Consider the following 15,028-nt stretch of genomic DNA (forward strand, 5'->3'; position numbering starts at 1 on the left):
CAACAGCAACAGCAACAGCAACAGCAACAGCAACAGCAACAGCAACAGCAACAGCAACAGCAACAGCAACAGCAACAGCAACAGCAACAGCAACAACAACAACAAGTCCTTTTTTTTTTTTGTTAATATGGCCCCCCGCAAGTCCAAGACTTCCCCCCTCGCCCACCTCTCCATCTCTCGTTTCTTTGTGCGGCGAGACGGCGCCGCTTCCTCTGCCCACCCCCCTCCGTCAGAGAGCCTTCGGGGCCAAGGAGTGGTTGCTTCTGCACCACTTAATAGTGAGAGCCTTCGGGGCCAAGGAGTGGTTGCTTCGGCGCCACTTAATATCGAGAATGAGAGCCTTCAAGGCCAAGGAGTGGTTGCTTCGGCACCGCTGAGCCAGACTAGTCGTGCATCCCACGGTGCATTGCTAGAAAAGAGTCAGAACAAGAGAGCTGAGCCGTCACGCAAAGCAGCCCAAGCCAAGGGCAAAGAGAATGTGAGACAGAATGAAGATAATGGTCGCGATGCGAAGAAAATGAAGCTCGACAGTATATCGGACTTCTTCAAGGCGAGGCAAGGGTTGATTGCGCCCGTTTCAGTTGACCACGAGAGCGACGCTCTTGTGGTCTCTGGGCACAGACATGATGATGCCACTGAGATGCCAGCAATGCAACAAAGCAGCAAGCAAGCAGTGACAGATGCTATAGATCTGACCGTCGAAGAAACAGATGTCGTAGATCTGACCGCCGAGGAAGAGGAAGCCTTCATCCTGTCCCTTGATGATGAATTCCCGGAGCGTGTTATTGAAGATAACACGGATGAAGGTGAGAATGCGCATGATGACTCTCGCCCTCAAATCGAGATCGATGTAAAGCGCGAGATTGATGGAGACCGCGAGGAACAGCGATATTTTGGCACCGCTGAGTCTTCCCTACTCGACGATGATGGACAGACAGATCTTCCACAAGAGTTGGTTGCCTACCGAGATGCATTTGATGCACATATGGAGGCAGTTGTTGAGTATATCGCGACCAAATCGAAGAGCACACCCTGGGCGGACATAGGAACGCACAAGTCGTGGGTTGGAAGATCAACATACAACCAGCTACGGCGTGTTGATGTCAGAGTGGTCTGCAGGCTGTTCAAGCAGATAATTCCCGAGATGACAAGAGCGTTACTTGGCAAGGTTCCGCTTTGCAAGGAGCACTTTTTGGCTCTCCCAATGGTAAGCCCGATCAATGATCAGAATGGAGTTTACCTTTGCTATATCGACGAGCCGGGAGAGCATGGAGGGCTGTACGTTGGCTCGACAACACGTAGTTTCAGTCAACGACTATCCGAACACAGGCGCGAAATCAAGAAGTCGAAAATGGGCAAGGAAGTATCTGGCCCATTTTATAAATATTTCAGCAGATCCACAACAAGACAACCAAACTTTCGTTTGGTAGCAATTGTGACCGAAGATGAAGATGCTCTCACCGACCATTCTTGGTTGATTCGGTTCCTCGAGACTGTAATCATGATCATGGTTGACTCGTTTGCAGCACAGAAGGCACCGCGTCGATTCACAATTAGTGAGCATGAGCTCTCGATGTTTCGAGCAACAGTCAACTGCTCGGATAACGATTTTGTGCCCCTGAACGCTGCGCTACCGACAAAACAGCGAGTTGGGTGTCACGGCACAGGAGGTAAGCGCTATTGTGTGAACTGCTCGACAACCGATACAGATGACAAGAAGATCAACTGGTTTTATGATCCCAGTAACATGTTGGCAACAGGCTTCCTCTGTGCGCCTTGTTGGAGGTGGGTAAGACTTTATAACTGCCACCGACCTGAGAAGTTTTGGCCTGGGCGCCTCGCTCGCCCAGTGTCTGGCCCCTGTTCCAACCCGAACTGCAGAGCAGAGACGACTAAAGCCAATTGGCAGTGGCACCCGGATAGGACCAATCTTCAACCTTTGTGTAACGCCTGCTTCAACTGGGCCAGCAAGAGGAATGGAGAGTTTCGGCCACGCAACGTGGTTAACAGAGTTATGAAATTCAAGATCTGCGTCGATTGCAAAACGAGGTCAGCCGAAAGCTGGCATCAACTCGAGATCGGCTTTAGGTGCAACTTCTGTCACGATATTCGCGAGAACCCCGATTTAGCTGGCGATGTGAAAGAGAAAGTGAGAAAATGTCTCGGTTGTGAGGTCAGTAACCCCCCAACATGGGTTAAGGCAAAGAGCCTTTGCAAGCCCTGCGACGTGCTTCATTCGACACTTAAAAAGGAACGAACCCGAAACAATTGCTGGAACTGCAAAAGCAAATTCGACAAGTATGTGGCCAAAAGGTCATGGGCCTATACCTTGAGAGAGTGGGTCTGCAATGCGTGCCAAAGGGCTTGGAAAAGAGGATCCCTGCGTATTATGATCGAGGATCTGAAGCACTTGGCCATCAGATGTGGACTGTGCGAGACCCAATATAGTGTCGCATGGCGCCTTGGCATGTACAACATGCAATGGCATCTTATCTGCAACCGATGCACACAAAGTTTAGATACGGACAAGGATAGACCAGATTTCGGCAAGCATCGAGATGATGAGCGAAAGAAAAATCAGGTCACCTATATCGAGTGGCGTGAAGCGCACAACGAAAAAGTGATCTCGAAACCGGAATTTTGCGAGTGGCTAAAGCGGGACTACGGTATTGATCGAACCGACAAGGCAGTGAAGGCGGCCAAGCAAGCCGAAGATGATCAGAAGGCCATGGAGAGGCGAGCTCGAGGTTTGCATGCCATGCTTTAAAGATTCGGGAGTGTCCAGATTGCGAGGGCACCGTGATGAGAGCGGAACCGGTATGGCCCATAAAACCATGCACCTTGCTGATTTGATAGGACAGCATGAAAGCCACAATGAAAACCATCGGCATGTGGATTCTAGAGGTCTGAGTATACTATACTGCAGATAGACCTGACAAGGCGAATGCTTCAGGTACGGGCAGGATTGAGAAAACTAATCCCACTAATCGATCTAGGTCCGAGTCCAAGGCGATGATCCCCAATCGTCAGGTAAGTCATGCTCCAGAATAGTTCGAGGCTGGGTCTAACAACATCGAAGCGGGCCCGGTTCCAAAAACAACATTCTGGGCTGTCGAGGTAGGTCGGAGATTCCAAAGAGCAAGTCAAGGCCGAGCTAACGAAGTCGAAGCAGGCCCGGCTCCAAAAACAACATTCTGGGCTGTCAAGGTAGGTCGGATATTCCAAAGAGCAAGTCAAGACCGAGCTAACGAGGACGAAGCAGGCCCGGTTCCAAAAACAACATTCTGGGCTGTCGAGGTAAGTCGGAAATTCAAAAAGCCAGCGTCAAGGCCAAGCTAATAACGACGAAGCAGGCCCGGTTCCAAAAACAACATTCTGGGTCGTCAAGGTAAGTCGGAAATTCAAAAAGCCAACGTCAAGGCCAAGCTCTAATAAAGCTCATGCAGGCCCGGTTCCAAAAACAACATTCTGGGCTGTCGAGGTAGGTCGGAGATTCAAAAAGCCAGTCAAGACCGAGCTTTAATAGAGCGGATGCAGGGCCAGTTCCAAAAAAAAAAGAACCCAAAATTTCGTCAAGTAAGTCGACGTCCAAGAATCAACCCAAAATCAAGATCTAATCGAAAGTGATATAGGTCATGGTTATGAAGTCAATTTTCTTGTCGATAGTGTGAGCAATGTTATTCTAGTGATACATGCATTCGAGTGAGCCCGACTTGACAGTGATGACTGAAACAATACTGACTGGAAATCAAGAAATGATCGCGTACAATCTCGACTCCTTGTCGACCATGAGCCGAGTTTCATTGACCATTTGCCCGTCCGATGGATGCGAGATGTGATGGAAAGGATAACTCGAGGTTGCGATGCGAGGCCAAGAACAATGGCCTGTAAAGGCCCGAACTTCATCATCAGGGGCACACTTTCCGTTATTTGGAGTTCTCGAAAGGCGATCCTGGATTCGAGTTGGTGATAGGCTTGCATCATAGTCGACATTCTGGCCCTTATTGTTCGAGCCTATTGTCACCACGAAGCCGTTCCTCGCTCACAACTATATTGCCCTTCGCAGAGTCCGCTATCATCGACGCTTCCCAGCTCAAGTTGCGAGTATCGCCCGACCACCCACTGAATCAGCGAGGTTGTATCTGATTGATGATATGCATGCGGTGAGAGCGAGCGAGCATATAGGAGAGACGGTAGCTTATGGTCAGGTAAGTCAGTGAGACTCACGCAGCAAACCGAATCTGATTTATATCCTTCCCTAGACTTGGTAGAGCAGCCCTCAAGCGATACCATGAATCCCATAAACAACCGTGTGTTACATTCCTGTATACCCACGCGCAGCAGCGTGATTCCATCGAGTTTTGACCAAAACGGGACGGACATCGTCGAATCTCATGGTTCAGATCGCGAAAACGTGTCTCGGCAAGCACGGTAGCTCTGCCTCCGCGAACACCAACGCGACGCCGATGAGCACGAAACTGTAAGACAACACGAGCGGATGATATGTGGTGTTTCCCATCAAGCAGCAATGGAAGGGACCATATGGAGTCAGATTCAAACGGAGACGCTGGAACGGAAAGGTGGTGCAGAGTGTTCTCGCGACGGGAGTCGGGACGCGAAGGGGGAGTCGTGGAATAATCGAGGCGAAACTGGAAAGAAAACCGCGGAAAATGGATGGATCAAGTATTCCGTCCATGGGAGCAAAAGGACGCGAAGGAGGAGTCAAGAGAGAGTCGCGGTGAAACTGGAAGGAAGATCGATGGACGGGATGGATCAACAGTTGTGTCCCCGGGTGCAAACGTGCAAACAAATCAGCCTATTTGTCCGCACCAATCATACAGTTCGCGGCAACCACCCTGGGCTGGGCACTTGGGCACTCCGCAAGACAAGCCTAAAGCAGAGCGCAAACACAACAAAAAAGAGGTCGAAAAAGAGAATGAAGGAAGGAAGAGATAGATGATGAAAAAAGAAAAAAGAGATAAAGAAAAAAAAAAGATAAAGGTGAAGAAAGCGGTGGATAATGTGTGGACGGAATGAGTACAACCTTGGAGCGACCAGCTCGCGGTTGAGCAGCCAGACGGTTTCTCATGACATGTGGTTTGGACGGACAGTGGAGCTTCAGGTCAAGACTGACGAGGAACGAAAAGGATTGAGCTGAGGAGGAACGATGGATTCGAGGAGGACGGAAAGCGATGAGGGTTTTCGGAGGAGGAATCTGATAGGAAGCTCAGGCTTTGACTGGGCTGCGAGTGGGGGTTGCTCTGTTCGCGTCACCAAACTCGCTTGTTTATTGAGGCGCGTTGAAGCGCGTTGAGTCGCATAGGTTGGGAGCGATTTCCGGTTGTCAAAGAAAAATTGGTGAGTCAATGCTCGAAAGACTATATTGCGGTCGATCAGCTAACAGCACAGGTCTCGACGCGATGGGGCAGCCAAACAAATCATAGCATGGCTTCAAAACACCTAGCTGGAAGTTAGAGAAGCAATGGAGGCGTGGTGAGTGACCATCCAGTCTTTGCTTGCATAGTTGACTAGCTGACGTGCTGATATATCAAAGGTCAATCGGGCAGAGAGTTTACCGCGGCCAACAAACAGTGCGAAGGCCAAATATAGATCCTTGGAATCTCATGAGGCACATTATAGTGAGTAATTGACCACGCTAGCCCTCTTGAACTTCAGACATTAAGCGTTCCTTAGGACTAGACGACTTTCAATCTTCCCGCACATACCGTATGGCCAATTTTATAGCGCCGCACTCACCGTTTCTCAATATACATCGTCATTCGCACTTCTTGGAAGCGTCTCGCAATATCAGAATCTAGACACAGCACCCGCGATGCAGTGCGCACCCACGGGTAGCTTCATATATACACTGCTCCCGAGCATTTTCCAGATATCACAGCTCCTCACCTGTTACACTAAGCAGGAGCCTAATGACTGACCGGCCGCAATCGCTTCACCTCATAACTCACTACTTCTCGAACCTTTGCATTGCTCTCATGAACTTTACACGCGAATCTGTCTTCGCCGCGTTTCCAAAATAGTCCAATCTCTCCACAGCTACTGGGACTTGAACCAACCTTGGCACGTTAACGACATAAAGCGAGTATTCTAAACTCCATCGAAGATTCGAATACTCGAGAACTCAAAATCAGGACAACACGCCCTCTACCGACAAATATTGCTCATCAACATCCTATAACCCGCACCGAGAGCCCACAACGGACATTCGTGGTGCTGAAACTCGTCAAATAATGCGATGTCAGCCTTTCGCTTATCTCTCTCTCTTCCAGATCCGGTTCTTTAACAGTTTGATCCCCGTGATGTCTATCGATAAAGCCCAATTTATACCAGAATTCTTGAGCCAGATGCATACCCAGGACGGACACTTCTCATGCGCGGCACCGATTCAGCCAAACAAGTTCTCAAGGGACGCAAAACCTCAATATATTCGAGATTCAACGCGACACAATATATCAGCAACACTATAAACCCTCTCGGAGCCTGGCATGGCATGAATGAAGGTGGACTCTATACGATATCTTGCGTGATTATCAGTCATCGAAGAGGCTGCAACCAGCGTACAAATTTGCTGATCTATATATGCGCAGCATCATGCTTAATATATGACTTTGGTCCTAGAACGTTTTGAATTCTTGCTGAGCCCTTCAATCAGGCCTGTACATCGTTTGGATCATATAACTTGGGTCGATTGGTTCTTGCGTTAGATATTAGAAGGAGTTGTACTCGACAGTCTTTATAACCAACATTGTTGTGGAAGTCTAGATGAAAACCAAACCAAATGCTCGAGCTTATTGTGATTTAGATCTATGCCTTAGAGAAAAGAAAGCCTGCATCAACAGACTTACATCGGTTGCCAACCCGCGCGCGGGCTCGGAGCGACACTTCCTATTTCGGTAGTCCGAGATATCACCCGTGGATACCTAGCAAACAATCCTCGACTCCTTTTGAGATCAACCATCGGCGACATCTTCGATTCTTGTCGTATCTACACATTCTTCCCACCCAAAACATCTACCCGTCGCCGCGAGCTTTCCGAGAACTACGGATATCGCGCTCTACTCGAGCATCCAGGAAATGTATTCAAGAAATCATTCGTGGATGCGCCAACCTTGAGACCTGAGTTGAGATTCTCGGCGAATATGGAAGATCTCGCCCCTGCCATCTCATTGAGCATCACGCTCTGTACAATAGCTGCGCAAGCACAAAGACACCCTGAACGTCCTTGAAGTTTACAAAACAACCCTTTTAATCTTGACCATAACGGCACTGCCGTTGATTTAAACGACATTTTCAGTCTTGTACGCGACTTTCCGGCACCCCCGGCCATACTCCACCTTAGCGCCAATGGCCTCTTAGGTGACATGTACTCCAGCCTTGTCATTATTATTCTTCCCACACGCCTTGAGTCCTTGGCAATTGATGCCCCGGCCGATGTCCCGACAAAGTCAAATTTGCCGGGCAGGTTGAGGATCCCGGAAGACCGAAGAGCTCTCGCGTGAGTTCGCGAACTAGGGGCCTACATGTTAGGGATTGCTTTACCGACGAGGCCAAATAAAACGCGTACTATCCTCGACAAGCTTTCCATCACGACTGTTGTATGTCGTGCGTACATACATTGCTGGATTATCTTCTTCTTACACCTATCAGCCCGAGTTGGTGAACTACTTTTGTTGCAAGTTTAGGCAGCAAATGTGCCGACATCATTCGTTTTGCTTGCGTTGAGAAGAGTGGCAGGAACGTACCAAGCTTGATAGTAAGTAACTTCTGAGTATAGTTATTCATTAATCACTGGCTTCCTGTGGTGATGATCTTGACAGGAGCAATGAAATCAGAATTTCGCTTGGCCCAAACCCCTCAATCATGATTCGAATCTCTAATGAGGATGTATACTTCCCTCGACCTATAAAGCTTGTACTTCAATATGTTGATACCATCGAGCATAAGCGATCCAGGTTCGGAAAAGAGTGGTCAGCTTTGCAAGGATCGCGGCAGACTGTTACGGAAGAACCAACCTATGGCTTCTTCCTAACCCTGGTAACCTCTCGTAAGCTCGCAACGCTTGACTTAACTTACTTAATCCTTTCCTTAAATAGCTTCATATCTAACTAGTATAAAGACTAGTTATAGTTAGGTTAAGCTTAGTTAAAGTAGGCAAGGCCAAGTATCCTATATATAGAATACTTATAGAGTAGTTTGTACGAGTGTGTTACTATTTCTAAAAATAACTCTAAATAATAATAGATTATTAATCACGAAGAATAAGTAAGACTAGATATAGTAGTAATAAGCATCTTTAAATATCTTTTGCTAGTATACTATTCTAGTATACTATCTTTGTAATCTTTTATTAGGTACCTAAGTACTATCCTAGTATACTATTTTTTTAGTCCTTTATTATAGTATACGCACGTGACCTTTTTTTATAGGTGTCTTGCTAGGTAGGCTTTATTATATAATAGTTAGTATTTATCTATACCTGTTAGTATTACTAGGTCTATCCTAATACTAAAGGTAGTTAATATATTAAGGACCTAAATATTATAATAGTATAATCTTCTATGGCTAATAATATTCCTTTCTTAATAATAATATCCTAGGATATTATTATCTTGTTATAATATTACTAGTTTATATTATTCTACCGCGTAGACCGCCTGGCTAGGTTCTTAATATTATCTCCCTCTCTTTTTACTTTTTATCCCGGAAAGCATAAGTATTATAGATCCCCTGCACACCCGTGAGTTCTAGTCTTTTTTTTTCTTTTTCCTAAAATAGCTTACTATGCCTCCTAGGCGTAATTACTACTAAGAATATTATTAATAGGCTAATATAATTATCTCTAAAGGTTCCCCTGTTAAATAGTTTTACAGCCACTATTTTACTCGTGATATTCTTTATATTATAAATTTAAAAAACTAGAATTATGTGTTATGTACTTGTCGTAGTTAGAAATATAAGAAATAACTCTATAGTAATAAAAAATAGAATAATCTTAATTAAGATAAGGCGAGACTTATTTCTAAGCTAGAAAAGACCTAATATATCTAGTTAGAATATAATTAAAAAATATAAGAAATAATATTAAAGATTTTTTACCTTTAGAAATAATAGAAATTCCTTAAAGATCGTGGTGCTAAGATATTAGATCATAATATAATAGTAATAAATTAGTTAGATAAAAAGGATCCTCTAACTACTAAGAATTACTCTAAACTTAAGTACCTAGCTAATAAGTATAAGGTTATAATTACTTAGCTAGCTATAATATTAGACTAAACTAGTCTAATTTAAATAATTAGATCTCTAATATTCTAGTAAAATATAGACTTTTCTACTTTTAAGATCTTTAGTAATACTCCTAAACCTTTTTCTAATAACCTATTAGGTTCTTAATAGGTTCCTAGGTATTTTTAAAGGTATTATATTTTTTTTATTTTACTAGGTATTAAGTTTTACTACTAACTTGCTTATAGTTTAGAATCTTCTTAACTTTATATTCTACTTTATTTATTTTTTTAATTTCTATATATTTAGCAAGTTTAGCGTTAATAGGTACTAGTTCTAATAATAAAATATAAAAAACTAGGTATATATATTTTATAAAAGCTAGTAGCTTTAGCTAATAATTAACTAGTCTTAATTACTTCTTAATTTTAAATAGCCCTAAGCAGATATAGTCTAGCTTTATACTAGGTTATTTTATTTTAATATTTTATTATAAGAGGAAGATCTTCCCCTCCTCTTCTAAATCTAGTTCCTTAGATCTTTTTTTATTATAATAAGTTACTATTTATATATTAACAAATTCTAAGTCTCTTAATAATTAGGCTTAGATTATTTTTAGTTTATTTATAAAAAGGTTAGCTTCCTTAGCTATTAGCTCTTTTTATAATAATTCTTTATATATACTTAAGTAATATCTATAATTAGCTTTAAATAGTATTATACTAGTTATACTATAAACTAAATTATTATATGCGAACTAGGCTATTAATAGGTTATCCTCCTAGTTATCTTATATATAGTTTATATAATATTATAGGTACTATTTAATAGTCTAGTTTACTTTTTCTATTTATTTATTAAATTATAGTTAGTATATAGTAATTATTTATAGCTTAATCCCTATTTAGTCTATAACTAATTTCTAGAATTTTATAGTAAATAGTTTATCTCTATCTAATATAATATATTTTAGCGTGTTATAATTTATAATAATAATATTAATAAATAAATAACTTATATTCCTTGTAATTATAGTTATTATTATTAGTACTAGGTAAATATATTTTATAAGTTAGTCTATAATAACTATAAAATAGTCCCTTCCTAATATTATAGTTAGCAAAGAACCCACAAAGTTAACTATAATCTATTCTTATAGTTTTATTAGTATTTCTAGGTTCTATAATTTTCTATATAAAACATGCCTTATAGGCTTGTTCCTAATATAATTTTCACATTCGCTAATATATTTTTTAACCTTTTTCCTTATATTTTTAATATAATAGTTTCTTATAATCTTTTTATATATTTTATTAATTCTAAAATACCTTTCTATTAGACTATTATAATATAATAAGATAATCTTATTAATTAGTGTAAGTAGGATATAGATTAATCTCTTAATTTAAATTATATTATCTTAGTATTTAATCCTGTTATTTAACGCTTCTAAGATTTATTATATAAGTTTATTATTTTTTAAGGCTTTCTTAATCTTGTCTAGGATTTCTAGTCTACTAACTTTTATTATCGCGGCTAGGATTATTAGGTTATTTCTAAGTATTTTATCTTTATTAACTTGTAGGATCGCTAGTTTTAGACTTTTTTCCTTATTTTTATAATCTAGTCTCCGGCTGAGGGTATCTGCCTGCGCGTTCTTAGTTCCTTTATAGTATACTATCTTGTAATTAAACTATAATAGTAGTTCGGCTTATCTAATTATTACTTAGTGTCTTACGCCTTCTAGGTAGATTTTCTAGTATTTAAATACTATTATAATAGCTAGCAGTTCTTTATTATAAATATTATAATTTATTTCTAGTAGCGTGAACTTTCTTAAGTAAAAAGCTACTAATCTTTTCTTGTTATTAATTCTGGTTTAAGTTATTATAGCCCCTAAAGCATAGTTTAATATATTTATTTTTATTATTATAAGTAAAGCAGGATTATATTATTTCTAAACTAGTAGATTAGTTAGGTTTTCTTTAGCTTTCTTAAAAGCTTATTATTACTTATTTATTTATTTATATAGGATATTTTTTTTAATAGCTTAAATAAGGGTTTTATATTATAGGCGTATCTCTTATATAATATTAGTAATAGTTTAGTAGACTAATAAACTATTATAGCTTCTTAAGATTTTTTTAAGACAGGCTATTCTTAAATTATTTTAACTTTTAATACTTCTGCCTAGATACTATCTTTAGTGATCTAGTACCCTAAAAACTCTGTTTCCTTAATATAAAACTTGTATTTCTTAAGCTTGTACTTTAGGTTTACTTTTTATAGCTTTACTAGTATTTCTTATATATTTAGTATATATTACTCGAAGGTTTCTAAATAAATAATAATATTATTAATATATATATATGTGTACCTAGGTAAAACCTTCTATAAAATAATACTAGTGCGTTAGTTAGCCTAAATAATATAACCTAGTATTTATAAAAACCTTATTTTATTCTAAATATAATTTTTTATTCTTCTCTCTTCTTAATCCTAATATAATAATACGTGTTAGTTATATTAAGTTTCGTGAACTATTTTACTCCGCGTAATTAATCTTAGATATTATTAATTAAGGATAAGGGGTACTAATCTTTAATTATTATATTATTAAGTAATTAATAATTAATATAAAGTTACTCCTTTCTTTCCTTTTTTAGGATAAATAGGACCCCGTGTTTTATTAGAGACCTTAATTTCTAGATAATCCTAATAAGTTTTTTAGTATTAATATATTCTTTTAGCAACCTGTTATATTTATTATTTAATAAGATTATTTATTAATAATCTAATATTTTTCTTTTTTAAATAAGTATAGTATAATTATAAGGCTTATATAATAATAGTACTAGGTTCTTAGGTTTCTTAAAAATATCTTAAAATTAATTATACTCTTTTAGGACTTTTTAAAGTAACTTAGTATTACTTATAACTACTACTAATTATTAAGCTTCTTCCCTATCTCTCTTTTTATTTTTTATAATTTTATAATATTATCTTGTTTTACTAGTAGCCTAACTAGGAATATTTATTAATTATATTTATTTAAATAATTACTTTATTATTATAATAATAAAAATAACTAGACTTTTTTTTTCTAGGGTTATATAATTACTTCTAGGTATTAACCTTCTTATAAGTTATTTAATTACCTGCTTAACCTTATTTTAAATATATTACTAGCTACTAGCCCTAACTAGTACCTTTTTTCTTATTTATAAGTATTTCTTTCTTTATTAAAGTATTTTCTTACTTTAATTAATATTTAGGTTATAATTCTTAAGTTATGGGATCCCTAATATTATATTATACTTGCTTAAAAAAGTTATATTAAAACTTAGTTTATAATATTTCTTATATATTATTATAAGTAGTAGTACTAATTTAATTATTAGTTTAAGAGTTCCTAGGTTTTTATTATTTAATCTATTAATTAGCATAAGTACTTCCTTCCTTATACTTAGTAATTTATAGAAATTTATAAATTTAGGGTTTATAAAGTTATTAATTACTTCTAAATTAATTATAATATTTACTAGCTATTTATTAACTTAAATTAATAGTTTAAGGTATTATCCTTATTATATTATTACTAGGGATCCTAGTAAGGCTAGTTTATTACTTTCTAAAAATTTTATTTCCTAGTTAGGTACCTTATTATACTATAATAATATTAGTACTAGTCCTGCCTCCTTCTTTCTTATATTATAATAAAAATATAATATTTTATAGTAGTAGAGCCATGTCTTAAATATATAATCTAGGTATCTCTTATATTTTTTATACGTGTAGTTTATCTAATAGTACAGGTATTCTATATTATTTTTAATATATCTAAGCGCGACTAGGTTATACTCTACTAAATTCTTTAAAATATTATATTATAGTACTAGATACCTTTACTTATAATAAGTAACTTATAATTATTAGTTATACTTAAGGTATTTAATATAGTACTTATAATTATATTATTAATAATAATAATATTTATAATTAAGTAAGCTTCTTTACTTTTTACTAGTTTCCCTTAAATTATTATAATAATCTTGGTTATCTTACTTATAGGCTCTGCAGAATTATAAATATTTATTATAAAATTATTTATATATTACCTAATTCTTATTAATCTTGTCCTAGTATATTAGCCGGATATAGTAATATTAAAATATAATTTATTATTAGAGTTATTATTACTTTTACTTAATTTTAGTTCTCTTATATTCTTAGTAATTTTATTTTATAGTACTAGGCTTTCTCTTATTATCTAGTAATTTAAAAAGATCTTTAAATCCTTTTTAAATAAGGTTTTTAATTAGGGTTTTAAGTATTTTAATAAGTTCTTCCCTACTAGGATTAGGGCCTTTTACTTAAGTACTAAATTATTTATTAAGGGGATTAAAGTCCTATATAATAACTAGGAATTTACTATATTTCTTTTCTTAAACTAGCTTAATAATAAGTTTATTTTTATAAGTCTTGTCTAACTTCTTAACTTAGTTATTTTATAAAATCTAATAAAATTAATATTCTTTAGTATAGTACTTATATATAAGCTTACAAGCTTTATTATTATAATTAGTATTATATTTTCTAGCCTAGACACGTATATAAGCTTCTAGCTTTATATTAATTATATTATTAAGAGCTTATCTATTTTATTTACTCTAATTTAGAAGTAAATTACTTAAGTATCCCTTTATTCTTAATTCCCTAGCTTAGTATAATATATACCTAACTAGTTCTTTTATTTCCTAGGTAATTTTTATAGCTTTTTTATAAGTTAGAGGTATATTTATATTATTTATATACTTTATTTCTAGGGATATAGTAAAAAAGTTTTCTTCCCTAGTTATATTAAGTATTATTAGCTCTATAGTAGCATTTAATTATTTTCTTTATTTAAAACTTTTATAATTTTTCTAGCCTTATTTTTTTCTTTAAGAGTAGTCTACTACTTTATAACCTAATTTACCGCAGGTAAAGTATAAATTCTTTTTTTAGTATTATTTTTTTTTCTTCTTAGAAAGTATTATATTAAGGTTTATTAGTTAAGGTTTATAAAAATTATTATATCCCTAATTTCTTAGTTAAAATTATTATCTAGTATTAGCGTGGTTTTCTCTAGTCCTACTAGATTAATAAAAATATAGTACTTAGTATTTATTATACTAGTATTAATAATAATCTTTTTTTCTTATTTATAAGTCTTAGAGTTAGTTATTAATTTATACTACTTACTTAACTATTTTTTTAATAATCTTAGATCTATTTATAATAATTATTTTTTTAAGGATTTCTTACTTAAGCTCTTCCTTAAATTATTTAATAAAGGCCTTATTATTTTAAGATATATATAATTATAATTACGCAAATTTAGATATATAATAAGATATATTACTTATTTATCTTAATTATTTTATCTTATATTTAATATTTTAAGTAGTATTAATATTATTAAAAGTATTTTTTAAGTATCTCTTAAAAATATTATAGTCTATAAAGATTTTCTTAATATTATTAGTTATATTATCCGCGTTAGTAGTTTAGTATTCTTTTATAAAGGATTTAAACTATTTATAAGCTGCCCTAGTAAAGTAAGTAAAAGTAAAAAAAACTTTATTTCTTTATTTTATAAACTTATCTTTATTAATATTAAGATAAGTATTTATTTAGATTTACTAATACTTAAGCTTAAATTAAGTATTATTAAAAAGCTTAGGGGTTTTAAGCTTTATAATTTTTATAATAAGTTTATTATTAAGTTTAAGGACCTGCT

At 36.1% G+C, this 15,028-nt stretch overlaps 2 protein-coding genes across 2 annotated transcripts; one reads left to right on the forward strand and one right to left on the reverse strand.

Moving 5' to 3' along the window:
• Positions 1–4,868: 4,868 nt before the first annotated feature.
• Positions 4,869–5,220, reverse strand: BJY04DRAFT_204165 (uncharacterized protein). The gene has a single exon (XM_073713448.1). The coding sequence runs from the start codon at positions 5,087–5,089 to the stop codon at positions 4,892–4,894; it is 198 nt and encodes a 65-aa protein (XP_073564069.1). The 5' UTR covers positions 5,090–5,220; the 3' UTR covers positions 4,869–4,891.
• A 746-nt stretch (positions 5,221–5,966) lies between these two features.
• Positions 5,967–6,847, forward strand: BJY04DRAFT_204166 (uncharacterized protein). The gene is made up of 2 exons (XM_073713449.1): positions 5,967–6,768; positions 6,824–6,847. Exon 1 carries the CDS (start codon positions 6,392–6,394, stop codon positions 6,647–6,649), a length of 258 nt encoding a protein of 85 aa, XP_073564070.1. The 5' UTR covers positions 5,967–6,391; the 3' UTR covers positions 6,650–6,768; positions 6,824–6,847.
• Positions 6,848–15,028: the final 8,181 nt, after the last annotated feature.

The sequence above is a fragment of the Aspergillus karnatakaensis genome, assembly GCF_047715665.1.
Source record: "Aspergillus karnatakaensis strain CBS 102800 unplaced genomic scaffold BJY04scaffold_126, whole genome shotgun sequence".
Taxonomy (NCBI): Eukaryota; Fungi; Ascomycota; class Eurotiomycetes; order Eurotiales; family Aspergillaceae; genus Aspergillus; species Aspergillus karnatakaensis.